This window comes from Ovis aries, chromosome 6 (assembly GCF_016772045.2).
Source record: "Ovis aries strain OAR_USU_Benz2616 breed Rambouillet chromosome 6, ARS-UI_Ramb_v3.0, whole genome shotgun sequence".
NCBI classification, from domain to species: Eukaryota; Metazoa; Chordata; class Mammalia; order Artiodactyla; family Bovidae; genus Ovis; species Ovis aries.
The window spans coordinates 85,462,378-85,489,100 of NC_056059.1; the positions used below are offsets into that span (position 1 = coordinate 85,462,378).

Consider the following 26,723-nt stretch of genomic DNA (forward strand, 5'->3'; position numbering starts at 1 on the left):
TTTTATTCTTTTTAATGACAGAGTGATATCCCATTGTATATATGTACCTAATCTTTATCCATTCTGCTATGGATAGGCATTTAACTTGTATCCATACCTTGGCTATTGTAAACAGTGCTACAATGACAGTACATGTATCCTTTTGGATCATGCTTTCCTCTAGCTACATGCTAAGGAGTAGAATGCAGGGTCATATGGTAGCTCTAATTTTAGTTTTTTAAGGAAATTTCATAAGATTCTCCATAGTGGTTGTACCAATTTAAATTTCCAATAAGGTCACTAATTTTAAAATAGAGAATTAGGTCATGGAATGAAAGATTTTCAGAAATATCTCAGTTGTATAATATGAACTAGGTAGCAGTTGCTATATTCCTAATTCCACAAATATTCTACTGTTAAATGAGTTAAATGGATGAAGGCAAATAACTTTCCATGGCTTTAGGTAAAAAGTGATGCTGAGGCTGGATGGATAGTAACAACCAAGTGTTACTGGAGTCAAACATGAAACGAAGGGGTGTATCTTTTGATACAATTCCAATTATTGAATAGCTTTGATAGCAAGATAATACTGTAGAATTCTACACCAAAATAAAGTAAAAATTCTGAATATCTACAAAATAATATAGTTACTATGAATAAAATTGTTTTGTTCTTGTAGCTATGCACAACCTGTGAAACAGTTAAATTAAAAGATTTCAGTATAACTTTTGAATTAAAATAATAAATTTCAATATATACCCTATAACTTTATTCTCACTGAAGATTTCACCAGTTTTATTCTTAGCATGACTTATTTCCAATTTGTAAACAGGTATAAAATCACTTGAAAACAATTTTGATCTGAGATGCTAAGTTGTGAATTGTTGTTTTGTCACAGGGGAAGCTCATCATAACTCTTTTGTGCTGGAATTAACTGGAGGAGTTCCATCTAGGGGCATAACGCCTTCAGCTACTCCCTTTTTTGCTTCTTTCCAGTTTTAGCAAACTTGCGGTAACAAAACAGAAAGCATTTTGTGATGACAAATACAACAGTTGCCACACAGGCCAGCAGGAACCCAATCACATCCAGAGAGTGGTACTGGAACCAGGTGAGGTTGTGGGCGGCTGGCCTCAGGTGCTTGGCTCCTTTGTGGCGCATGACAAACTCAATCCAGAAGATTGCTCGGTCCAGGGGCTTTATAGGCTGGTCGCGTTGAATGGTGGATAACCACATAGCCTTCTCTTTGTAGCTATAGGAAAAGCAAAGATACATCAATTTATAAAATGAACTAGCTTGTGGGGCAACTGTTGTATTTGTTGCCACATAATGGACTGAAACAAATATACTCACGAGGGATTGTTAATGACTTCCTTCAATGCACTGAGCAGATCTCTTGCTGACATTGTTTCCAAGTCCACTCTGACAGCTGCTCCCTTGGCTTTTACTCTGGCAATGTTATCAGGTTGATCAGCAAACAAAGGAAGGCCCACCATAGGGATCCCATGATAGATGGCCTCATAAATGCCATTGGTTCCACCATGAGTTATAAAGGCTTTGGTTTTTGGGTGACCTAGAATTGAGTGAATTTCAGTAAAATTGTTAATTAAAAGTCTTAAAAATAAACTGAGAAATGAGCATTATAAAGCAACTGAAATGAGCAGTGTCTTTTAGATAACATACAAAACTGTATTTAGATTGCTTCAGAATTCAGAATAAGAAATCCTTAAGTCTGCTGGATAGAATATTGAAAAGCAGAGACATTATTTTGCCAACAAAGGTCCTTCTAGTTAAGGCTATGGTATTTCCAGTGGTCATGTATGGATGTGAAAGTTGGACTGTGAAGAAAGCTGAGCACCAAAGAATTGATGCTTTTGAACTGTGGTGTTGGAGAAGACTCTTGAGAGTCCCTTGGACTGCAAGGAGATCCAACCAGTCCATTCTGAAGGAGATCAGCCCTGGGATTTCTTTGGAAGGAATGATGCTAAAGCTGAAACTCCAGTACTTTGTCCACCACCTGCGAAGAGTTGACTCATTGGAAAAGAGTCTGATGCTGGGAGGAATTGGGGACAGGAGGAGAAGGGGACAACAGAGGATGAGATGGCTGGATGGCATCACGGACTCGATGGATGTGAGTCTGAGTGAACTCCGGGAGTTGGTGATGTACAGGGAGGCCTGGCGTGCTGTGATTCATGGGGTCACAAAGAGTTGGACACGACTGAGCGACTGAACTGAACTGAACGGAACTGAAGTCTGCTGGAGAGGTGAGTGAAGACTTCATAAAGAGCTATGTCACTTGAACTTCACAAATGAATCCAAGATTAGTCGGTGAAAAACCCGAAAGGGAATTCTGAGTAAAAGAAAATATTTTTACAACAAAAACAAGGAGGGCATGTCAGAAATATAATCTCTAGGACAATAATGAAGCCATTTAGTCTGATAGGAAGTGTGTCAAGGCAACGAGAAGGGCAAATGGTAGTGGCAGTGGAACTAGAGGAAGGAAAAGCTACAACTTATCTTGAAATGTGTGACCACTTGATGTAAAATATATGGATGTTTTCGGATAGAAAATGGAGCACCACAGGTAATAAAAAGAGGAACACTTATTTTTAAGTATCATTTAAAATATCCCTAAGGGTGCTCAAAATTCTCCAAGACAGGCTTCAGCAATACGTGAACCATGAACTTCCAGATGATTAAGCTGGTTTTAGAAAAGGCAGAGGAACCAGAGATCAAAATTGCCAACATCCGATGAATCATCAAAAAAGCAAGAGAGTTCCAGAAAAACATATATTTCTGCTTTATTAACTATGCCAAAGCCTTGGACTGTGTGGACCACAATAAACAGTGGAAAATTCTGAGAGAGATGGGAATACCAGACCACTTCACCTTCCTCTTGAGAAACCTGTATGCAGATCAGGAAGCAACAGTTAGAACTGGACATGGAAAAACAGACTGATTCCAAATAGGAAAAAGAGTACATCAAGGCTATATATTGTCACCCTGCTTATTTAACTTATATGTAGAGTACATCATGAGAAACACTGGGCTGGATGAAGCACAAGCTGGAATCAAGAATGCTGGGAAAAATAACAATAACCTCAGATATGCAGATGACACCACTGTTATGGCAGAAAGTGAAGAAGAACTAAAGAACCTCTTGATGAAAGTGAAATAGGAGAGTGAAAAAGATGGCTTAAAGCTCAACATTCAGTAAACGAAGATCATGGCATCTGGTCCCATCAATTCATGGCAAATAGATGGGGAAACAAACAGTGGCAGACTTTATTTTTCTGGGCTCCAAAATCACTCCAGATGGTGATTGCAGCCATGAAATTAAAAGACGCTTACTCCTTGGAAGGAAAGTTATGACCGACCTAGGTAGCATATTAAAAAACAGAGACATTACTTTGCCAACAAAGGTCCATCTAGTCAAGGCTATGGTTTTCGCAGTGGTCATGTATGGATGTGAGAATTGGACTGTGAAGACAGCTGAGTGCCGAAGAATGATATTTTTGAACTGTGGTGCTGGAGAAGACTCTTGAGAGTCCCTTGGACTGCAAGGAGATCCAACCAGTCCATCCTCAAGGATATCAGTCCTGAATATTCATTGGAAGGGCTGATGTTGAGGCTGAGACTCCCATACTTTGGCTACCTGATGTGAAGAGCTGACTCATTGGAAAAGACCCTGATGCTGGGAAAGATTGAGGGCAGAGGAGAAGGGGATGACAGAGGATGAGATGGTTGGATGGCATCGCCGACTCAATGGACATGAGTTTGGGTAAACTCTGGGAGTTGGTGATGGACAGGGAGGCCTGGCGTGCTGCGGTTCATGGGGTCACAAAGGGTCTGATATGACTGAGTGACTGAACTGAACTGAAATGAAAGAGTGGAAAAGATAGGTATAAGGAGGGAAATCAGAGACAGAACAATGCACAGAGTTACCTAAAATTTCACAGTGAAAAATAATTATAGCCAAAGTAAACATATTTTGCTTCTGGATGTGAAGGATGTGACCATGTATAACACAATGCTGTTAAATTTTCTCCTTTTTTTTTTCCCCCTCTTTGGGGTTGGAAATAGCAATGAAGGATAAAGTTTTCTTACTTAAACTCAAGGGAGTTTTTCAATAATAAATGTTGGATGTTTGTTTCATATTGAAGTAGTATTACTTTGCTTACCTGTTACTCATGTTGTTAATATTTTTTGCCAAGTCTTACCAAGAAGGTCGTTTTGGGGGATCCACTTATACAGACGGGTATTGGGCCCCAAGGTATCCGGTTTCTTGCCATCATATCTCCATAGAACCTGTTAAGGTAAAGGAAATACATTATTCCATGAGTTCAACTTCAAAGTCATAGTGTTAAAATTTTCAAATAAAATTTAAATGTCGCTGTATAACATATAAATAAATCAAAGCATAAGGACTTAATTGATAATAACTGTTAATATACTTCTTAATAGCAACACTCACATTTGATGTGCTCATTTTTAGGTTCAATCTGAGATGGAATGCAATTATGACATGTCACATACGATGACATAGACAAATAGGTTTTCAATGACAAATACAAATATTTAAGACATTTTTTGATGATCTTATTTCTAGTGCAGAAAGACTATGGCAAATTACCAATAAACAACATATTTTTGTTTTCGTTTGTATTCTAACTCTCTCATTTTCAAATATATTCATCAATTTCTTTTTAATGTTATAGAAGTGCTTCAGTTTAGTTCAGTTCAATTGCTCAATCGTGTCTGACTCTTTGCAACTCTATGAATTGCAGCACGCCAGGCCTCCCTGTCCATCACCAACTCCCGGAGTTCACTCAGACTCATGACCATTGAGTCGGTGATGCCATCAGCCATCTCATCCTCTGTCACCCCCTTCTCCTCCTGCCCCCAATTCATCCCAGCATCAGAGTCTGTTTGAATGAGTCAACTCTTCGCATGAGGTGGCCAAAGTACTGGAGTTTCAGCTTTAGCATCATTCCCTCCAAAGAAATCCCAAGGGCTGATCTCCTTCAGAAGGGACTGGTTGAATCTCCTTGCAGTCCAGGGACACTCAAGAGTCTTCTCCAACACCACAGTTCAAAAGCATCAATTCTTCAGAGCTCAGCTTTCTTCACAGTCCAACTCTCACATCCATACATGACCACTGGAAAAACCATAGCCTTGACTAGACGGACCTTTGTTGGCAAAGTAATGTCTCTTCTTTTCAATATGCTATCTAGGTTGGTCATAACTTTTTTTCCAAGGAGTAAGCGTCTTTTAATTTCATGGCTGCAGTCACCATCTGCAGTGGTTTGGGAGCAGAAAAAAATAAAGTCTGACACTGTTTCCACTCTTTCCCCATCTATTTCCCATGAAGTGATGGGACTGGATGCTATGATCTTCGTTTTCTGAATGTTGAGCTTTAAGTCAACTTTTCCACTCTCCTCTTTACTTTCAACAAGAGGCTTTTCAGTTCCTCTTCACTTTCTGCCATAAATATGGTGTCATCTGCATATCTAGGTTATTGATATTTCTCTCAGCATTCTTAATTCCAGCTTGTGCTTCTTCCAGCCCAGCGTTTCTCATGATGTACTCTGCATGTAAGTTAAATAAGCAGGGTGACAATATACAGCCTTGATGTACTCCTTTTCCTATTTGGAACCAGTCTGTTGTTCCATGTCCAGTTCTAACTGTTGCTTCCTGACCTGCATACAGATTTCTCAAGAGGCAGGTCAGGTGGTCTGTATTCCCATCTCTCTCAGAATTTTCCACAGTTTATTGTGGTCCACACAGTCAAAGGCCTTGGCATAGTCAATAAAGCAGAAATAGAGGTTTTTCTGGAACTCTCTTGCTTTCTCAATGATCCAACAGATGTTGGCAACTTGATCTCTGGTTCCTCTACCTTTTGTAAAACCAGCTTGAACATCTGGAATTTGACGGTTCATGTCTTGCTGAAGCCTGGCTTGGAGAAGTTTGAGCATTACTTTACTAGCATGTGAGATGAGTGCAATTGTGTGGTAGTTTGAGCATTCTTTGGCATTGCCTTTCTTTGGGATTGGAATAAAAACTGACCTTTTCCAGTCCTGTGGCCACTGCTGAGTTTTTCAAATTAGCTGGCATATTGAGTGCAGCACTTTCACAGCATCATCTTTCAGGATTTGAAATAGTTCCAATGGTATTCCATCACCTCCACTAGCTTTGTTCGTAGTGATGTTTTCTAAGGCCCACTTTACTTCATATTCAGGATATCTGGCTCTAGGTGAGTGATCATAGCATCATGATTATCTGGGTCATGAAGATCTTTTTTGTACAGTTCTTCTGTGTATTCTTGCCATCTCTTCTTAGTATCTTCTGCTTCTGTTAGGTTCAGAACATTTCTGTCCTTTATAGAGCCCATCTTTGCATGAAATGTTCCCTTGGTATCTCTAATTTTCTTAAAGAGATCTCTAGTCTTTCCCATTCTGTTGTTTTCCTCTATTTTTTTGCGTTGATTGCTGAGGAAGGCTTTCTTATCTCTTCTTGCTATTCTTTGGAACTCTGCATTCAGATGCTTATATCTTTTTTTTTCTCCTTTGCTTTTTTCTTGCCTTCTTTTCACAGCTATTTGTAAGGCCTCCAGAGACAGCCATTTTCCCTTTTTGAAGTGCTTAATTTTATCCAAATGTTAATGCAACTTATTTTATTAGAATTTTACAAATTTTGATTGCAAAGAAGAAAATGCATGCATTCTGCAAATTAAGAGAAATGCTCTGCTTATTTATAGTTTATTAGTAATAAGTAATATAGTTTATTAGGGCTGTCTAGGAAATATAACTTCATTCATAATACAAATTGTTAAACACTACTTCCAAAAAGAATGACGACTGGAATTTTTTTTACATGAATCCAGATTATTGGAGAAAGAAATGGCAACCGACTCTAATAATCCCACCTGGAGTATCCCACAGGCAGAAGCAAGACAGACTACAGTCCATGGGATCATAAGAGTCAGTCATGACATTGACTAAACCACCACTGCCCGATTATTACCACTAGTATCATACTAGGCTTAGAAATGTTTTACCCCTAGAAAAAAAGAGTCGACTGGTAATCTGTAAGGGACAACAAGGCTGTTGAAAAAGTTTCAAAATAATGTCGCTAAAGTTATTCACCTGATCCTGAATGCTTCAACAATGAAGCAGAAAGCACTGAGTATTGATTAATATGGTCTCTAGGTATCATAGCAAAGTAAGGACCAGTTTTGTAGTTCCAAGCAATTCTCATAAGCTAGATTATAATTTATTAGTGTTTAACTTCTATTTGATCTGTGAATGTAAAGTAACTTAGTTTTTCAGCAAAAAATTAGCATAAACAATTAAGAGAAGCCAACCTTTCTCTGAATAGCAACCTAGAAAGCACACTGATTAGGTCTGTTCCAAAACTTAGGGAATGTAAAAGGGACCAGGAATTCCTGGCAAGCACAAACTGCAAGAAAAGCTCCAGACTTTTATCAATATTCCTTAATATTATTGAGAGGCCACATATACCATGAAAATTCAACTCCTGAGAACATCTATGTGTCGTGTCTACAGGAGTCCTCAGGGAAAATGGGCAAATAACAAGACAGAATTCGGTGATTTTTTTTCCTGTCCACATTACCATTACAATACCAAAATTCACACTGCATCTCTTAAATATTTTTCTTTGTGATTACAGTGTTAATCTAAATTTAATGTCAGTTGAAGACATTCTATGTACTGTTCTACCATCTACCATATATATTTTGTTTTCTTAATATATATAATCAGATAATTTGGAGATATCTTAATGGTTTGTCCTTCTTGCATAATATATCTGTAATCAAGCTTTTTACAAAATTTAATGGTTTCCTTAAGTACTTATCTACTGCTAAGTTACTTTACGTACTTTTTGTGGAATCTGGGCAAGAGCTGATGCAATTACATTGACTTTTTCTTCTGTTATGTTACTGATCATTGACCCCAAAGTAAACACCACAATACCATTTTCTCCAGCGCTCTGAACAAACTCTTCCATTTCCTGTGAAAAAGAATTTACTGCATCACAAATGAGCAACAAACAACAGCATAGCAAAGACTATTGAAAAGTTTGCCAAAAAAGAAAAAAAACAAAAAACTAAAGCGACAAAATCAGATATAGTCTAGAAATCATTAGTCACTTTAAAAAAAAAATCATGGTAAAATAAATACAAGATAAATTTTTATGAGCTTGGGGCTGGTGCATGGGGATGACCCAGAAAGTTGTTATGGGGAGGGAGGTGGGAGGGGGGTTCATGTTTGGGAATGCATGTAAGAATTAAAGATTTTAAAATTTAAAAAAAAAAAAAAACTAAAATTAAAAAAAAAAAAAAGAAACAGCAAAAAAAAAAAAATTTTATGATCTTAATCATTGTTATCACATTGTGCATCAATCTCCAGAACTTTTCCATCTGGCAAAGATGGAAGTCTGTACCCATTAAGAAATGCCATTTTCATCTTTCCTCAGTCCCTGGTAACCATTATTCTAGTCTATGTTTGCACAGATTAGATTAGTCTGGATACTTTCTTCAAGTTGAATTGCACAGTCTGTCTTTTCACCTCTGGTTTAATTCACTTAGCATAAGATTCGTTCATGTTGTGACATGTGTCAGAATTTTCCTTTAAAGACTGAGTAATACTCCATCTTATTGTATCTACAACATTTTGTTTATTCTGTTTATGGATGCTTCAGTTGCTTCAACCTCTTGGCTCTTATGAGTACTGCTTTCATGAATATGTTGTGAAAATATCTCATTGGGATCCTCATTTCAATTATTTTCAATATATAACCAGAAGAGGAGTTGCCAAATCATATGTATCAGTGCTAGGCTTTAACAGCACATGAACTGAGAACTTCCAGGTGTACAGGCTGGGTTACAGTAGAGGAGGAACCAGAGATCAAATTGCCAACATCTGTTGGATCATAGGAAAAGCAAGGGAATTCCAGTGAAACATCTACTTCTGCTTTATTGACCATGCTAAAGCCTTTGAGTGTGTGAGTGACAACATACTGTGGAAAATTCTTAAAGAGATGGGAATACTGTCTTACCTGCATCCTGAGAAACCTTTATGCAGGACAAGAAGCAACAGTTAGAACTGGGCATGGAACAATGAACTGGTTCAAAATTGGGAAAAGACTAACTTAAGGCTGTATCTAGTCACTCTGCTTATTTAAGTAATAGACAGACTATACCATGCAAAATGACAGACTGGATGAAACAAAAGCTGGAATCAAGACTGTTGGGAGAAATATCAACAACCTCAGATATGCAGATGATACCACCCTAATGGCAGAAAGTGAAGAGGAGCTAAAGAGCCTCTTGAGGGTGAAAGAAGAGAGGGAAAACACTGGCTTAAATGCAACATTCAGAAAACTCAGATCAGGGTATTTGGTCCCATCACTTCATGACAGAGATGGGAAACAATGGAAACAGTGAGATACTTTATTTTGGGGGGCTCCAAAATCACTGTGAATGGTGACTGTAGCTATGAAATTAAAAGATGCTTAGAAGAAAAGCTGTGACCAACTTAGCATATTCAAAAGCCAAGACATCATTTTGCTGACAAAGGTCCATACACTGAAAATATGTTTTTTCCAGTAGTCATGTATTGATGAGAGAGTTGCATTATCAAGAAGGCTGAGCATCAAAGAACTGATTCTTTCGAACTGTGGTGCAGGAGAAGACTGTTAAGAGTCCCCTGGATAGCAAGGAGATCAAACTGGTCAATCCTAAAGGATATCAATCCTGAATATTCATTGGAAGGACTGATGCTTGGGCCAGTACTTTGGCCAACTGATGTGAAGAGTTGATTCAATGGAAACGACCTTGATGCTGGGAAAGATTGAGGGTAGGGGGGAAGGAATGACCGAGGATGAGCTGGTTGGATAACATCATCGTCTCAATAAACATGAATTTAAGCAAACTCCAGGAGATAGTGGAGGACAGGGAAGCCTGGCATGCTGCAGTCTGTGGCATGGCAAAGAGTCAAACACAATTGAGCAACTGAATAGAAACAGTAACCTGTAGTGGCAGGTTTAAATTAAGAAGTGTGTATTATTCTTATCACATACTATATAGTTAGTTTATAAAGTGATTTCCCTCCTGCCCTCTTGATTCTTGAACATGCTAACTTCACATCTTTGACTTTGGTCAGTTGTGGTACTCAATATTAAACACCAAAAATTCATTTAAGAAAATTTTTAGGAAACTCCATACTCTTTCTGAAGGTGAAAGTGTTAGTTGCTCAGTCCTGTTGACTCTTTGTGACCCCATGGACTGTAGCCCACCAGGCTCTTCTGTCCATGGAGTTCTCCAGGCAAGAATACCAGAGTGGCTTGCCATTTACTTCTCCAGGGGATCTTTCCTACCCAGGGATCAAACCTGGGTCTCCCCCATTGCAGGCAGGTCCTTCGCCATCTAAGCCACCACGGAAGCCCCTACTATTTTTAGTAATAGCTGTCCTTTTAAACAGATGACATCCCTGAAGTCCTTGGGAAGGAAATGGATGAGAAGAGGTCAATTTCTTCTATTATGTCTATTTGTACAAACGTGTTTGTGTATAAGCGGGAAATGAGATAGACCCAATACACAGTGGTGACAAGGAGATACTGTGAAACAATATTATAGAGAGACTCTTCATCAGTTATGTTATTAATTACTAACAGATTCTTGGAAATTTACAGTGCAGGGTTTATTTCACCTCTAATTCTTTATTACTATAGATTTACTAAATCATTTATTTATTTCAGACAGATTTTCTGAAGAATTACTTTAAATTTTAGTTTCAGTCAGTTCAGTTGCTCAGTCATGTCCGACTCTTTGCAACCCCATGAATCGCAGCACACCAGGCCTCCCTGTCCATCACCAACCCCCGGAGTTCACTCAGACTCACATCCATCGAGTCCGTGATGCCATCCAGCCATCTCATCCTCTGTTGTCCCCTTCTCCTCCTGCCCCTAATCCCTCCCAGCATCAGAGTCTTTTCCAATGAGTCAACTCTTCACATGAGGTGGCCAAACTACTGGAGTTTCAGCTTTAGCATCTTTCCTTCCAAAGAAATCCCAGGGCTGATCTCCTTCAGAATGGACTGGTTGGATCTCCTTGCAGTCCAAGGGACTCTCAAGAGTCTTCTCCAACACTACAGTTCAAAAGCATCAATTCTTCAGAGCTCAGCCTTCTTCACAGTCCAACTCTCACATCCATAAATGACTGCTGGAAAAACCATAGCCTTGACTAGATGGACCTTACTTGGCAAAGTAATGTCTCTGCTTTTGAATATGCTGTCGAGGTTGGTCATAACTTTTCTTCCAAGGAGTAACTGTCTTTTAATTTCATGGCTGCAGTCACCATCTGCAGTGATTTTGGAGCCCCCAAAAATAAAGTCTGACACTGTTTCCACTGTTTCCCCATCTATTTCCCATGAAGTGATGGGACCGGATGCCATGATCTTCGTTTATTCATTAGGATTTGATTTTCCTTACTGTGAGCACTAAGAAAAATCCATGATTCAGATTTGTTTATGTCTGTCGTTCTCCCATTTTCTTACATGAAACTTTGTCATAATTTCCCCAACTCTGTCTCTCTAAATTACTAATTACTGATATTGAAGAGTCTGGCTTATAGTTTGAAAGTTCTATGAAACAGTCTTATGAATCTTACATATAACCCAGAGTTATGCTTGAATAGCAAAGTCAGACACGATTGAGCAATTGAACAACAACAGCACTGCTGGAGCAGTTACATTTTTGAGTTATCATATTACTGGGTTTGTTTATATATGACATCCTTTGTCATGAACTAATATTATATAATTGATGTCACCGTAGAATGTGCTATGCGTAACCACTGTGAGGGAACCTAACATCATCATCTCAGTACCCCCAGGGGCACAGTGGGAGAAGTACCCCATGGCCTTCTGCAGTAGAGAGCTGGTCACATTTTGAGTTCACTTCAAACTAAATAAAGCTCCTCAGAAGTTCAGTTCAGTCACTCAGTCATGTCTGACTCTGTGACCCCATGGAATGCAGCATGCCAGCTTCTAGTGAATCTGTATTTTCCTGCAACTGTTTCTGAATTATTTTGTCTTGTGATTCTTGACTCCACTTCATTTTTTAAAAATTTTGCATTTTATTCTACTATTAACAGAGAAATTCCACATTTCTCAATATACTCTATTACAAAAAATATAAATGAGCAAAATTTTCCTGGATATCTGATATAATCCATGCACATACCTTTTCTTTCTTTTTTTTAAATTTATTTATTTTAATTTCTTTTTTCTGTTTTAAATTCACTATTCTTTTCTCTGTTGAGATAATGACTGAACTCCTCTATTATAAAATGTATAGTTTCTGATCCTAATTTTTGGCATAAAATTTTTTTCAAAACTATTTTTAACAGAAAAAATTAAAAAGTGTTCAGACTTTAATATTGCAGACTACATATTGTTTAGCATTTTTTCAGAATTTAATTTCAACCTAATGATATCAGTCACAGTGATAAGGCCACTTAACTTTCTTATGTTTCACATGGTGAATCCAAGTAACATATGCATTCTAGTGACCTATAGCAGGATTTAAAGTTACTTGGCTTCAATGTTTTGTCTCAATGACTTGCTATCCAGTGGTGCTTCATCTATACTCTGAAAGATGCATCTGTTTGTTATTATTATAATATATTCTCTTTTCACAAATTAATTACTTATATGTACTGACTAGTCTCATTCCCTGATAATTTTTATGAAAATAATACTGGCTTATTGCAAAAAAAATGCAAAAGCATAGAAAATTAAAATAAATAGATTTACTAAACTCTCTATCCAGGAATTCCTTAGTTTCAAATTCATATGTTTTTATAAGAAATTGAAACATATTTTATACAGAAAATATTATATAATTTCAGATCTATAACTTGATTTGATAATTTATATTTTATAATATGATTGCCATTTTATTATTGATTAAAGCTCTATTATGTCTAGTAATTATCATTACTTTTTGTGGTGGGTATAATTAAGATATAGTCCCTTGGAAAGTATGATGATTATAATATTATACTGTTGTGTATATTCACTGTTCTGTACTTTATATCTCTAGGACTTATTTACTACAAGATGCAAACTTGTACCCTTAAATATCTCTCCTATTCTCTTGTCTTTTAGTCCTTGGTAATCTTTAAACTACTTCTGTTTTTACAAGTTTGACATTTTTAGATTCTGGGTCCAAGTGATATGATACATTGTTTTTTTCTGTTTTTTCAAAAAGATAAACAAAACTGACAACATCTGACTATATTTACCAAGGAAAAAGGATTCAAAACTTGAAAATGAAATAGGAGACATTACAACTGATATGATAAAAATATGTAGGCTCATAAGAGACTGCTATGATGAATTACATGATAACAAATTACACATTGGAAAAGAATAGACAATTTTCTAGAAACAGACAATCTAAACAACCAAGACTGAGTCAGGAAGAAATAGAAAATCTAAACTGTCACAATGAGTAAAGATACTGAATCAGAAATCAAAAATCTCCTAGCACACAAAACTCAGAACCAGATGTGTTCACTGATAAATTCTATGAATATTTAAAGAAAATTAATGTTAGTCCTTCAGAAAATTCTTCCCAAAAATTAAGGGGTTGGAGGGAATATTTTCAAACTCATTTCACAAGGCTAGCATTACCCTGATACCAAATAGATAAGCACATTACAAGAAAAAAACTACAGGCGAATATCCAGACTGAATGTATATGCAAAGACTATCACTCAAATATCAGCAAACTGAATTTAAGAATACATCTAAAAGATTATATACCGTCACCAATGGAATATTTCTCTGGGATGTAATATGGTCCAATAGACCCCAAAATATTTGTAATACACTGCAATAATAGAATGAAATGTAAAATAACTTGGTCATTTCAACAGATGTACAAAAAATAAAAAAGCATTTGAAAAAATGTAGCATTCTTTCATGATAGAAACCCTCATTTTTTAGGTATAGAGGAAACATGCCTCAATGCAATAAAGGCTATATATATATGTATATATATATATATATACACCCAAAGCTAACATTATCCTCAACAGTGAAAACTTGAAAGCTTTTTATGTAAGACCAGGAACAAGAAAAGGATGTCACTCTTACACTGATTCAACATTGTACTAGAAATCCTAGTTACAGTAACTAGGCCACACAAAGAATAAAAGGCTTCTTAATCAGAAAGGAGGGCTTCTCGGTGGTAAAGAATCTGCCTGCCAATGCCGTAGATATAGGAAACATGGGTTCAATCCCTGGGTTGGGAAGATTCCCTGGAAGTGGAAATGGCAACACATACCAGTACTGTAACCTGGAAAATTCTATGGACAGAGGAGGCTGGGGGTGGGGGCTACAGTTCAGAGTGTTGCAAAGTCAGACACGACTAGGTACTTGAGCACACATGCAAGCAAACAGAAAGAAAGAAGTAAAATTGTCATTTTTTGCAGATGGCATAGATTTTAGCACAGAAAAAATAGATTTAACCACAAAACTGAGCTAATCAGCAAATTCAGTAAAGTTGCAGGATGTAAAATCAATACAGAGAAATCAGTAACATTCGTATGTACTATTAATGGAAAAGCTACCCCATTTACAATAGGACCAAAAACAAGAAAATAACTAGAAATGTAACCAGTAAAGTGAAAGATCTTTACAGTGATAACTCTAAGACTTTGTTGAAAGAAATAGAAGAAAACACAAATAAATGGAAAGACATCCTATGTTCATGGATCAGGATATGTATATTGTTAAAATATCCCCGCTACCCAAAGCCAAAAGCATCACACCTCCAAATTACAAATTATAGTACAAAATTGAAGTCGCTCAGTTGTGTCTGACTCTTGTGACCCCATGGAATATAGCCCACCAGGTTCTTGCATCCATGGAATTTTCCAGGCAAGAATAATGGAATGGCTTGCCATTTCCTTCTCCAGGGGATCTTCCCAACCCAGGGATCGAACCCAGGTCTCTAGCAGTGAAGGCAGATTCTTCACCAGCTGAGCCACAAGGAAAGTCCATCTACTTTGCTACGGTACAAACGGATAGCATTTAAAGCAATATGATACTGGCCTATAAATGCAAACATACCCATGAAGCATAATACAGGGTCTAGAAAAAATCCCTCCATATATAGCAAACTAAAATTCAACAAAAGAGCCAAGATCCCCAATAGGGAAAGAATAATAACTTATTTTACTTCTGAGAAACTTGAATAAACATAGGCACAAAAGTGAAATGAGACCCCTATCTTACACCCTCAAAATATTACTTCAGATTTATCAAAGACTTAAGCATAACACCAGGTACCATAATACTTTTAAAGAAAATGTAGAGATGATCTTCCTTAACAGTAGTCTTGAAAGTGATTGTTTTTTAATATGACATTAAAAAAAATCAACAAGTGGCACTGCATCAAACTTAAAAGCTTCTGCAAAACAGAGGAAACAATCAACAAAATGAAAACACAAACTACAGAAGGGGAGAAAAATTTCACAATTGCATACGGAGTGAGGAACTAAGGTCCAAAATATAGATAGTACTCACAAAACTCAATAGCAACGAAAAATCAATTAAAGAATAGACAGATAAACAAGACAGACGTTTTTCAAAAAGATGTGCAAATGGCCACCAGTTATCAATATCACTAATTATCCGGGGAAATGCAGATCAAAATTAGAACGTCTACACCAAGAAGAGAAAAGTATTAATGAGAATGTTAAGAAAAGTGAATGCTTTTACACTGGCAGTGAGATGGAAATTGGTTCCACTTTTATCGAAAACAAACTGAAATTTCCTCAAAATATTAAAAATAGATCTACTGTATGATCCAGCAGTTCTACTTCTGTGTATATAACCAACGGAAATAAAAACAGGGTAGATGAAATACATGCACTTCCATGTTTATTGCAACAATATTTGTAGTAATCAAGGGAACAACTTAAGTGCCCAGCAATGGATGAATCCATAAAAATGATGTGATAAATATATACACAAACACTAACATGAACACACACACTCAGAATATAATATTATTCACCCATGAGAAAGAAGGAAATCCTGCCATTTTTGATAACCTGAATAAACACAGAGGACATTATGCTAAAATTTGTGATTTCATTATAATCTTTATTCTACTCCTATCATGAAATGTGCGTTTGATATCTATATATTTGAAAATTGTAATTCCAGCTTATAATGTTTTATCCCAGAATAAAATTGTGATCTTATGATATTTATTTTTTCCAACTAAACCTCATAGCTGACAGTGTAATTAAGCATTCTTTGATGAAATCATTGTAATGTTATAATGTAAGTATTTATAAACTATTTAACCATTGCTTTGTTTCTATTATTTCTAGTGTTGACATTTTTGTATTATTATCCAAAATATTGTGTTAGGACATCTTGATTATTTTCTTTGTATAGTTTCATATAAGTATATTATGAAGACAAAATCTATAAGCATTTTTACAACTCGATGCATTTTGTCAAATATCCTATTTCTTTAAAAAGTGCAGAAATTTTCTAAAATCCAGTAATTACTGGAAAAGTTAATAGGCGAAAAAACAGTTTCCTTATGCAATGAAGTCCTCACAGTCATTGACTTGGAATTAAATCTTGTTTCTTCAGCTTGATAATAATAGCAAATATTACTAATTTATCATGATTATACTACTATTCATGTTTCCCTTCATTCTTCTTCTTCTTCTCCTAAACTCCCCTCCTACTAACATTATCACTTTCCTGAAATGAAAAAATGGAAACTTCAAAAATAACGTTAGATAGCATAGAACTTTCACTATCTTATCTCAGCCTTTGGACTCTGGGAAGGTTACTATAGGTAATCCAAACAGTTTGCAATTAAAACAGATATTACACACTGCTATATCTAAAATGGATAACCAGCAAAGACCTAAATGATAACATAGGAAACTCTGCTCAATGTTAAGAGGCAGCCTACTTGGGAAGGGAGTTTTTGGGAAAATGGAGACATGTATGTGCATGGCTGAGTCCCTTTGCTGTCCACCTGAAGCTATAACAACATTGTTAATCAGCTATATTCCAATAAAATTGGAATTAGTTTTAAAAACAGAGAGAAAAAAAAACAGATATTGAATTTTACCCTTGAAAAAGATATCAGTTTCATTTTGCCATCAATAAAGAGTAGACAAAAATGATCTATTAAGGGTTCACATGGCTCCAAAATCACTGCAGATGGTGCTTGCAGCCATGAAATTAAAAGACACTTACTCCTTGGAAGAAAAGTTATGACCAACCTAGATAGCATATTCAAAAGCAGAGACATTACTTTGCCGACTAAGGTCCATCTAGTCAAGGCTATGGTTTTTCCCTTGGACTGCAAGGAGTCAACCACAGTCAATCCTGAAGTCAGTCAACCCTGAATATTCTTTGGAAGGACTGATGCTGAAGCTGAAACTGCAGTACTTTGGCTACCTGATGTGAAAAGCCAATTCATTAGAAAAGACCCTGATGCTGGGAAAGATTGAGGGCACGAGGAGAAGGGGATGACAGAGGATGAGATGGTTGGATTGCATCACCTACTCAATGACATAAGTTTGAGGAAAGCCCCAGGAGATGGTAAAGGACAGGGGAGCTTGGTGTGCTGCAGTCCGTGGGGTAGCAAAGAGTCAGACGTGAGTGAGCAATTGAACAAGAGGATTAGTGTAGGAAGAAAACACCTGTTCTATTATGATAGATGGAGTTATCTCTTTTATGCTGTAAGATGTAAACCGCTGGGATTTCAAATGAAGAATGGTTTAAATGCTGATGTGAAAGCAACTAAGGGTTGGATTTAGTAGCAAATTACTAAGGCATACATTTATATTGTTGAAGAAGATTTTTCTTATCTAGAGCACTGGTAAGGAGCCTCAATACTTACAAAAAAATTTTACATCTTGCCCATCTGTTTGCCAAAACCTTTAAATTCTTAATATTAAAAAAGTTTAAATGTCAATTAAATTTATTAAAGTAAATTTTGTTGAATTTATTGAATTATATTTATTACCTTTTAATTAAGTTAACTTTTAAAATTTGCTTTTAAAAGATTCCATGGGATATCTACTCTCTGACAGTTTGCTGAATAATATAATCTTGATGATTAGGAATATCATTTCAATTAGAAATTAGATCTATGTGGCTGGCACACATTGGGTTATTGACAGTATGTTATAGTAATAAAATAACAACAATGAAAATAATTAATATTTCTTCTGGATCACTGAGTATGGGCCAGTGACATTTTAGATATTTCACATGTATTAACACATTTTTTCCCTCAAGGACAATATGAGGTTGGTGTTATTATTATAAATTAGTGTGGTTATATCTCTATGAACATTTTTGTCTAGTTTTCCATCACTGCCTATATCTTGCAATAACCTGCTAAATGGTGTCCTTTTCCACTCTTGCCCCTTTGCAATCCAACCCTGTGAGTATATCCTGCGATTGTTTTTTTAATGTGATAATCTCTCCCTTTTCTTCACCCTTTTAATTTTCTCCCTTATATCCTACTAGATGTGCCAAACTCCTTATAATTACGTGTCTGCAACTTAACTCTCCAGCATTTTCTGCTTCTTTACTCAGCCTCTTCCTGTTTAGACTGAACTTGGACTTCTTGGGAACTGTCATTACTATGCTTTTCTTTTGTATCTTCCTCTACCTTCAGCTCAGTTCAGTTAAGTAGAGTTCAGTCACTCAGTCATGTCCAACTCTTTGTGACCCCATGGATTCCAGTCCCCTATAATGAAAAGGATATCTTTCTTGAATGTTAGTTCTAGAAGGTCTTGTAGGTCTTCATAGAATCATTCAACTTCAGCTTCTTCAGCCTTACTGGTTGGGGCATAGACTTGGATTACTGTGATACTGAATGGTTGGAATATCAGAGATTGAACAGAGATCAGTCAGAGGTCGATGGAAATGAACAGAGATCATTCTTGGAAATGAACAGAGATCATTCTGTCATTAATGAGATTGTATCCAAGTATTGCATTTTGGACTCTTTGTTGACTATGATGACTACTTCATTTCTTCTAAGGGATTCTTGCCCAAAGAAGTAGATATAATTGTTATCTGAGTTAAATTCACCCATTCCCATCCATTTTAGTTTGCTGATTGCTAAAATGTCAACATTCCTTACCTTCAATCATTCCTAAGCATCCTTTAGATTTAACGTTAATTATCAATGCCTCCAAGATATTTCCAGGAGAAATATCAATAGCCTAAGATATGCAGATGACACCACCCTTATGGCAGAAAGTGAAGAAGAACTAAAGAGCCTCTTGATGAAGGTGAAAGAAGAGAGTGAAAAAGTTGGCTTAAAGCTCAGCATTCAGAAAACTTAGATCATGGCATCTGGTGCCATCACTTCATGGCAAACAGATGGGGAAACTGTGGCTGACTTTATTTTTCTGGGCAGCAAAATCACTGAAGATGGTGATTGCAGCCATGAAATTAAAAGACGCTTACTCCTTGGACAGAAAGTTATGACCAACCTAGACAGCATATTAAAAAACAGAAACATTAGTTTGCCAACAAAGGTCTGTCTAGTGAAGGCTATGGTTTTTCCAGTAGTCGTGTATGGATGTGAGAGTTGAACTATAAAGAAAGCTGAGCACCAAGGAATTGATGCTTTTGAACTGTGGTTTTGGAGAAGACTCTTGAGAGTCCCTTGGACTGCAAGGAGATTCAACCAGTCCATTCTAAAGGAGATCAGTCCTGGGTGTTCATTGGAAGGAATGATGTTGAAGCTGAAACTCCAACATTTTGGCCACCTGATGCAAAGAACTGACTCATTGGAAAAGACCCTGATGCTGGGAAAGATTGAGGGCAGGAGGAGAAAGGGATGATAGAGGATAAGATGGTTGGATGGCATCACAGACTCAGTGGACATGGATTTTGGTGGACTCCGGGATTTAGTGATGGACAGGGAGGCCTGGTGTGCTGTGGCTCATGGGGTTGTGAAGAGTCGGACACAACTGAGCAACTGAACTGACTCACCAGATATTTTCTATGATTCCTGCTGGATGTTTCTTTGGCATTTCAATCTTTCCTTATAGTAACACATTTTATTATTTGCTTTCATTCTGTCTTTCTAGGTAGAGTGTCAGGTGGCAGAAACTGCCCACACCATTCCTCTGCATTTTAGCACTTATTTCTAGACTAGGCTTGTCCCTTTCATTTATTCTTTAATTAATATTTGATTCTCTATTATGTACTGAATTATCAAGGCCTTAATTTAACTGACATAGTCTCAAAGTCTCCCAGGTATCTCACTTTATTTTGCAATGATAATGAAATTCAGGTACTTGTTGGTATGGAAATATATCAGTTTCTAACTGGAGGGTCAGTTTATCCAGCTTCCCATATATGATTCACTGTAATCAAAATTCTAGAATTTTTAAGATTATTCTTATTGAAAATGCAAAGTTAACAAAGCACAGCAAAGAGAAGTAGGTGACCTTAGGCAGGGGTTTGGCAGGTTTGCAGTGGAGGCCTCCAACAAATTCAAAATTTGGCAACACTGGGCGAGGAAACTCAAAGTCCCAGTAGGTTCGAATGAGCCACATATCAGCTTTTCCAACTGTCTCTAAAAATGTAGTGGGTCTTCCTTAAAGGAAAAGCAAAAAGAAAATAACAACAAATATTAGATCAAATGAGAATATTGCCATGTGAGTATATTAGGTAATATGGGGATAGGAATTTGGAATAATATAGAGAAAGATATTTGAAAGTGTATGTTCTTTTATAAAACAAATATATATGTGTGTGTGTGTGTGTGTGTGTGTGTGTGTGTGTGTGTGTGTGTGTACACATATAATATGATATGATACAATGAAATATGATCTGGAAACATATGTATGCACTGAATAATATAATATATATTATGGAAAATGAGCTACACAAGTAAAAACAATTTCTAAATGCTACCTAGATACTTGCACTACAAATATGTTTGTAATTCCTTAATCTACTTGTCTTCATTTATCAAGGTATTTTATGAGGTTTCCAGGGAACTTTTTAAGTTAAAAGATGAAGTTTCATGAGTTACATATATAATTGTTCGGAGAAATATTAAGTGCTTCATTGTGTGGTTTACAATTTCCTGGAGTGTCCTGTACTAGTAATAGGCCACAAGGTTCTATGTTACCCTATGGTTGAAGTGTTTCCACAATATTTATGGGATTGATGGGTCATTTTATATTTTCATTCCCTCATTTCCTTATAGGAGACAAAATCCTGTGGCTTTATGTTTATGTGGTCAACTTCCAAAGCACTTGGAAAATTAGGATTTCATGCTACCAGTTAAAAAGATGACTTACCCAGTACTTCACTGTAAAACTCGTTCCATGTCTTCTCATCAAATGTTTGGAACCAAAAGTCAAAATAAAGTACATATATCATATTTTTGACCCTTTCCATAAATGTCATGTGATCACTTAATGCTGATAATATAACAGGTACATAGGATGGTGGGAATGAAAGTTGTCCACTATACTTTTCAAACAAAAAGCCAGGCGAGAAACGGAGACTGTACACTAACGGTATTCCAAGTATCTCAGTCAGCAGCTCACCACAGGGTCCAACGGCATCTGCAAGAAGGACATCAAACCTTGATTCCTGTAGTTTTGTTATAAGTTTCTTTTCTGAAACAACTTCTTTACAGATTTTCATAAGCATTCCAGAAAATTCCCAAATTAAGCTTTTCAATTCTCTCAATGATGAAACATTTGTCCAAAATGAACTTTTTGCCATATATGTCCATTTCTCAATCAAATTCTTGACAGCATTCTCAAAATCATCTTTAGTTAAAGATACAGGGAAAATCTCAAACTTAAAAGCAGATGGTTTGTTGGCATCAGTAATAGTGGAAGCTGAAGATATTAGAACAGTCACCTCATGACCCCTCATGACTAGTTCATCCAGAACTGCCTTCATATTCATCCAATGACTAAATTCCACTGGCCACACCAGCACCTTTCCACAACTCCCAGAGCTAAAGTAGCAAGTCAGCTGTAGCAGCAGCAGAAGTGAGAGCCATTTCATAGACATCTTGCTCATATGCAGTACTTAAAAATTACTCTATCATTTTGGTATTGCTCACGCTTATATCCCAGGAGAAATCAATCAGGAAGTTAAAAGTTAACTCCTACACTTCAAATAACTAAATTTTATGAGTAGTCAGCAGCTGTGGAAATCAATTGAAAGGGCAAAGTGTAGAACATTTCATGATAACAAAGTGTTTAATATTGTTTTGTCAGTATTATCACTGATCTAAAAGTTAATGATCTTGCACATGCAAGTCATCTATGTTATTAACATGTAAGAGAGAAATGTACAGACTACTATAATAACAATAGCATGTGAGTGGACCTTATGTCTGCAGTCTCCTTGACACTGAAGTAGATAAGATGACATCCACAAGTTTGAAGGTTAGGAGTTCCAAACACCTGTACCCCCACAAAAACAATAAATGAACGCGTAGAAATCAATTTAAATTACACTGGTTAAGTTCTGGACTACAACAAAAATAGAGCAGAAACCTTGCAGAATGCAAAAACTGAGGATAGCCATGTAGCAAAACATGGGAAAGCTTTTTAACTAGATGACTATATCTCCCAGTTCAGAGCTTGACACCAGCAAAGATTCTCTCAAAGGGATTTCATCTCATGGAAAAAAAGGAGAATAGAACTCTGGCAAATCTCACCATCATAGACATTTGCAGTCTTTGCTACTGAGAACTTACAGTCTTTACCAACACTGATTCAAGCTGACAGAGCTGTCCAGAGTCCTTGCTACTGTGTCCTCCTTGTATTTTGACAAGTCGCTGTGGGGATACCTGACCTTGGGGACCTGATACCTTCAGACCCACCTTACCTTCCTTGATTGTGACCGCAGTGCCCTGACATGTATGGGATGAGAGCTGCTGCTGTGTGCTCTGCCCCCAGCTTCTACCTTAGTGCTTGGTCTTGCCATAACAAAAGCCATGCTGCTATGGCTTGAACCTGATTCTGTATTCCTAGTTGTAGCTTTGACTGGTTATTACTTAGGCTGAGCTGCTGCTGTTCTGCAGCTTATTCCAAGGTCCTAAATCTCAGCTTCACTTTAGCATTGTTTGGTTCACAGTGCTCCTACACTTCACCTCGCAGTGTGTGCTAAGTCAGTGCTTTGACTCACTGCAACTGGGAACACACCACTGCTGCTTACAGTCCACCTCATGGGTCCTGACATGTGGCTTTAACAGGCCATCACTGGGACCATGATGCTACTACTCTGTGACTTCTCCTGAGGCCAGAGTTGAAATTTTGACTCATCATTCCAAGGCTGTGCTGCTATATAACACTGCACTCCTGGGCCTAAGCTACTGTGGAACTCTGTCATATATATATCAGGGCTTGCACCACTGCTGCATTCTCCCTACTCCCCGTGTTCCTGAAGCAAACAACAAACATAGACCCCAGTCCCATGGGAGAATTACATATGCTTGTACCCACGAGACTGGTACTTCTGCCCCAGCCAGTACAGTTGCACCTCAGGGCCAAAGTGATACAATTGTCCCACGTCAGCCTGACCTAAGGTCTTTGGCTCTACTGCCTTTCTGAGTGCCAATTTGTATCTCCTCAGTTATAGTTACTTCCATGGGCCAAAGAGGAGAACAGTAGGGCCTCAGAAGCCTTTATTACCAAGTACCTCAATGGCCCTAGCCAACACTGGAGAAGGCAATGGCACCCCACTCCAGTACTCTTGCCTGGAAAATCCCATGGACAGAGGAGCCTGGTAGGCTGCAGTCCATGGGGTTGCTGAGGGTCAGACACGACTGAGTGACTTCACTTTCACTTTTTGCTTTCATGCATTGGGGAAGGAAATGGCAAACCATTCCAGTGTTCTTGCCTGGAGAATCCCAGGGATGGGGGAGCCTGGTGGGCTGCCATCTATGGGGTCGCACGGAGTTAGACACGACTGAAGTGACTTAGCATCAGCAGGAACACTACCACTACCTGTGAGAACTCTCTAGCTTTGGTCACAGAAGATCCATGCAGTCTGCACAGATATTGATCTATGCTGATGGAGATGCAGAGAAATTATGTATTCATGCAATCCTGAGAACAATGATATTAGATCCCACTAAACTAGCACCCTCACAGCCAACTTGAGGTGAAAATCTTTCCCCAACAAAGTGAGTTCAAGAAGACTGGAGAAGGCAAAATTTACCTCTAATACAGAGGCATCATCATAAACAACCAGAAAAGTGGAAAAACAAGGAACATCACCACAGTGACAAACTGCTAGTAATAGACCCTAAAGAAATGGAGATCTACAAGTTATCAGAAAATAAGTCAAAGCAATTGTTTTAAGGAAGATATGCGACATTTTATAGGACATAGACAATTCAATAAAATTAGGAGAAACAATGCAGGAGCAAATAAAAAGTTTAAAAATGAGAAAGGACTCATAAAACCAATTAAACAGAAATTATAGAGCTGAAGAATACAGTGAATTTAAGAATACAATTGCTATCTCTAACTTTAACCCTTAAATTATTGCAATAAATTAAAATCCAATGAGCACCTTCAACAGTAGAGTCACCAAGATTTAATAGAAGGAAGAATACTCAAATTTGGGGACAGATCTCTTGATATTATCCAGAGATGGGGAAAAAAGCAAGTATAATGAAAAAAAAAAAAAAGTAAACCTGTGTGAAGTGTGGGACACTATCAAGGAAAGAGTATTCATATCATAGGAATCCCAGAAGGAGAAGAGGGAGAAGCGCAGGCAGAAAATTAATTTAAATAGTTAACAGATGAAATTTCCCAAATCTGTGGAAAGCTGTGGACATCTAATTACATGAAGTCCAAATATCCCCAAACAGATTCAATCCAAAGAGCTCTTCACTGAAAAGCATTATAACCAGGCACTCAGAATTCAGAAAATATAGAATTTGAGAAGCATCAAGGAAAAAAAAAAAAAAAAGACTCCTCATATACAAGGGAATACTGATGAAATCATCAGTATATTTCCCTGTAGAACTGTTCAGGCCAGAAGGAAGTATATGATGTACTTAAAGTACTCAGAGAGAATACTGTCAACCAAGAATCCCTTGTTCACCAAGTCATCCTTCAGAAATGACAGATAAAGAAAGACTTCCCCAGACAAACAAAAGGTGAAGGAATTCACTGCCATTAGACCTGCCTTAGAAGAAATGCTAACTGAGGTTCTTCAAGCTGAAACAAAAAGACATTAATTAGTACTATGAAAACATATGACAACATAAAACTTACTGGTAAAGGTTATACTCATAGTGTAACATAGAATACTCTAATACTGCAATGGTAAACTCTACCATATAGATTTTTTAAAAATGTGTTGAAGTATCTGTATCTGCAATATTTTACTAATAAATGCACAGTACAAAAATATTTTAAGTGAGACATAAAATGTGCAGGGGGCCAGTTAATATGTAGAATTTTTTCATGGAATAGATGTTAAGATTTGAGTTTAAACTAGAATGTTTTACTGTTAAGACATATTATGAAATCTTCTTGGTAATAACAAAGCAGAAACATAGTAACTATACAAGTCATAAAAGAATAAAAGCACACTACTCCCAAAACATCAATTTACAAAGTAAAACAGCAAGAGAGAAAGAAAAGAAATTACAAAAGAATCTGAAATCAATTCACAAAATGATGACATATGTTAATAATTATTTTAGTATAAGTAGACTAAATTGTTCAATCACAAGATATTGAGTGGTCGAATAGGTCAAAATAAAAAGACAAATCAAGATCTGACTATATGCTGCTTATAAGAGACTCATTTAGATTTTAAGGATACTCATAGACTAAAAATGAAATTATGAATAAAGATATCCATGCAAAGGGAAAGGGAAACCAAAAGAAAGTAGGGGTAACTTGTATCAGACTAAGTAGGTTTTAAATCAAGAACTCTAACATGAGGCAAAGAAGGCCATTATGTAATGGTAAAAGGATCAATTTTATGACGTGTGTTACTACTGTTAATATATGCACCCAGTATAGAAGCACCTGAATATAGTAAAAAAAAAAAAAAGTCACAGATCTGCAGGGGAAAATAGCAATGCAATAATAATAAGAGACTTCAGCATCCCACTTTCAACAACAGAGAAATCATCCAGGCAGAGAATCAATAAAAAAATAATGGAAATTATGAATGATGTGAAACTAGAAAACAAAAAAAGAAGAACACTGGAAAATTTAAGTGTAAATTAAACAATGCCCCCTTGAACAATGAATGAGTCAAAGAAGAAATAAAAAAGGAAATAAATAATAAGAACTATCTTGAAACAAATGAAAATGGAAACAAAAAAAGGCCAAAATGTATGAGACACAACAAGCAGTAATATGATACAAGTTTATGGTAATAAATGCACATAGAAAAAAATCTCAAAAAGCCTAACCTGAAATATGAGGAGTTAGAAAAAAGAGAATACGTTAATATAAGGAAGGAAATATTAAATATTGGAGTGAAATAAATGAAATAGAAATCAGAAAAACAAATACAAAAGCAAGGAAACTACTGGTGACATTTCTAAGAAATCACAGTTGTAAATTTTTGTTATGTTTTGCATTCTCTTGTGTGTGAGTATGTGTGTTAGTCACTCAGTCATGTCTGACTCT

The 26,723-nt window shown here is 36.8% G+C and overlaps 1 protein-coding gene across 4 annotated transcripts; it reads right to left on the bottom strand.

The window, feature by feature from the left end:
- LOC101118447 (UDP-glucuronosyltransferase 2B17-like) lies at positions 1 to 22,151 on the bottom strand. Of its 4 annotated transcripts, XM_042251477.2 has the most exons (7): positions 21,964 to 22,151; positions 21,390 to 21,659; positions 20,529 to 20,677; positions 7,877 to 8,008; positions 4,198 to 4,285; positions 1,331 to 1,550; positions 1 to 1,229 (listed from the first exon to the last, which is right to left on the bottom strand). In XM_042251477.2, the coding sequence occupies exons 2-7, from the start codon at positions 21,496 to 21,498 to the stop codon at positions 950 to 952; spliced, it is 978 nt and encodes a 325-aa protein (XP_042107411.1). In that variant the 5' UTR covers positions 21,499 to 21,659; positions 21,964 to 22,151; the 3' UTR covers positions 1 to 949. The 4 variants fall into 4 exon arrangements, with proteins under 4 accessions (XP_042107411.1, XP_060273144.1, XP_027826844.2 ...); XM_060417161.1 differs by lacking the exon at positions 20,529 to 20,677; XM_027971043.3 differs by having other exon boundaries at positions 21,390 to 22,151.
- Positions 22,152 to 26,723: the final 4,572 nt, after the last annotated feature.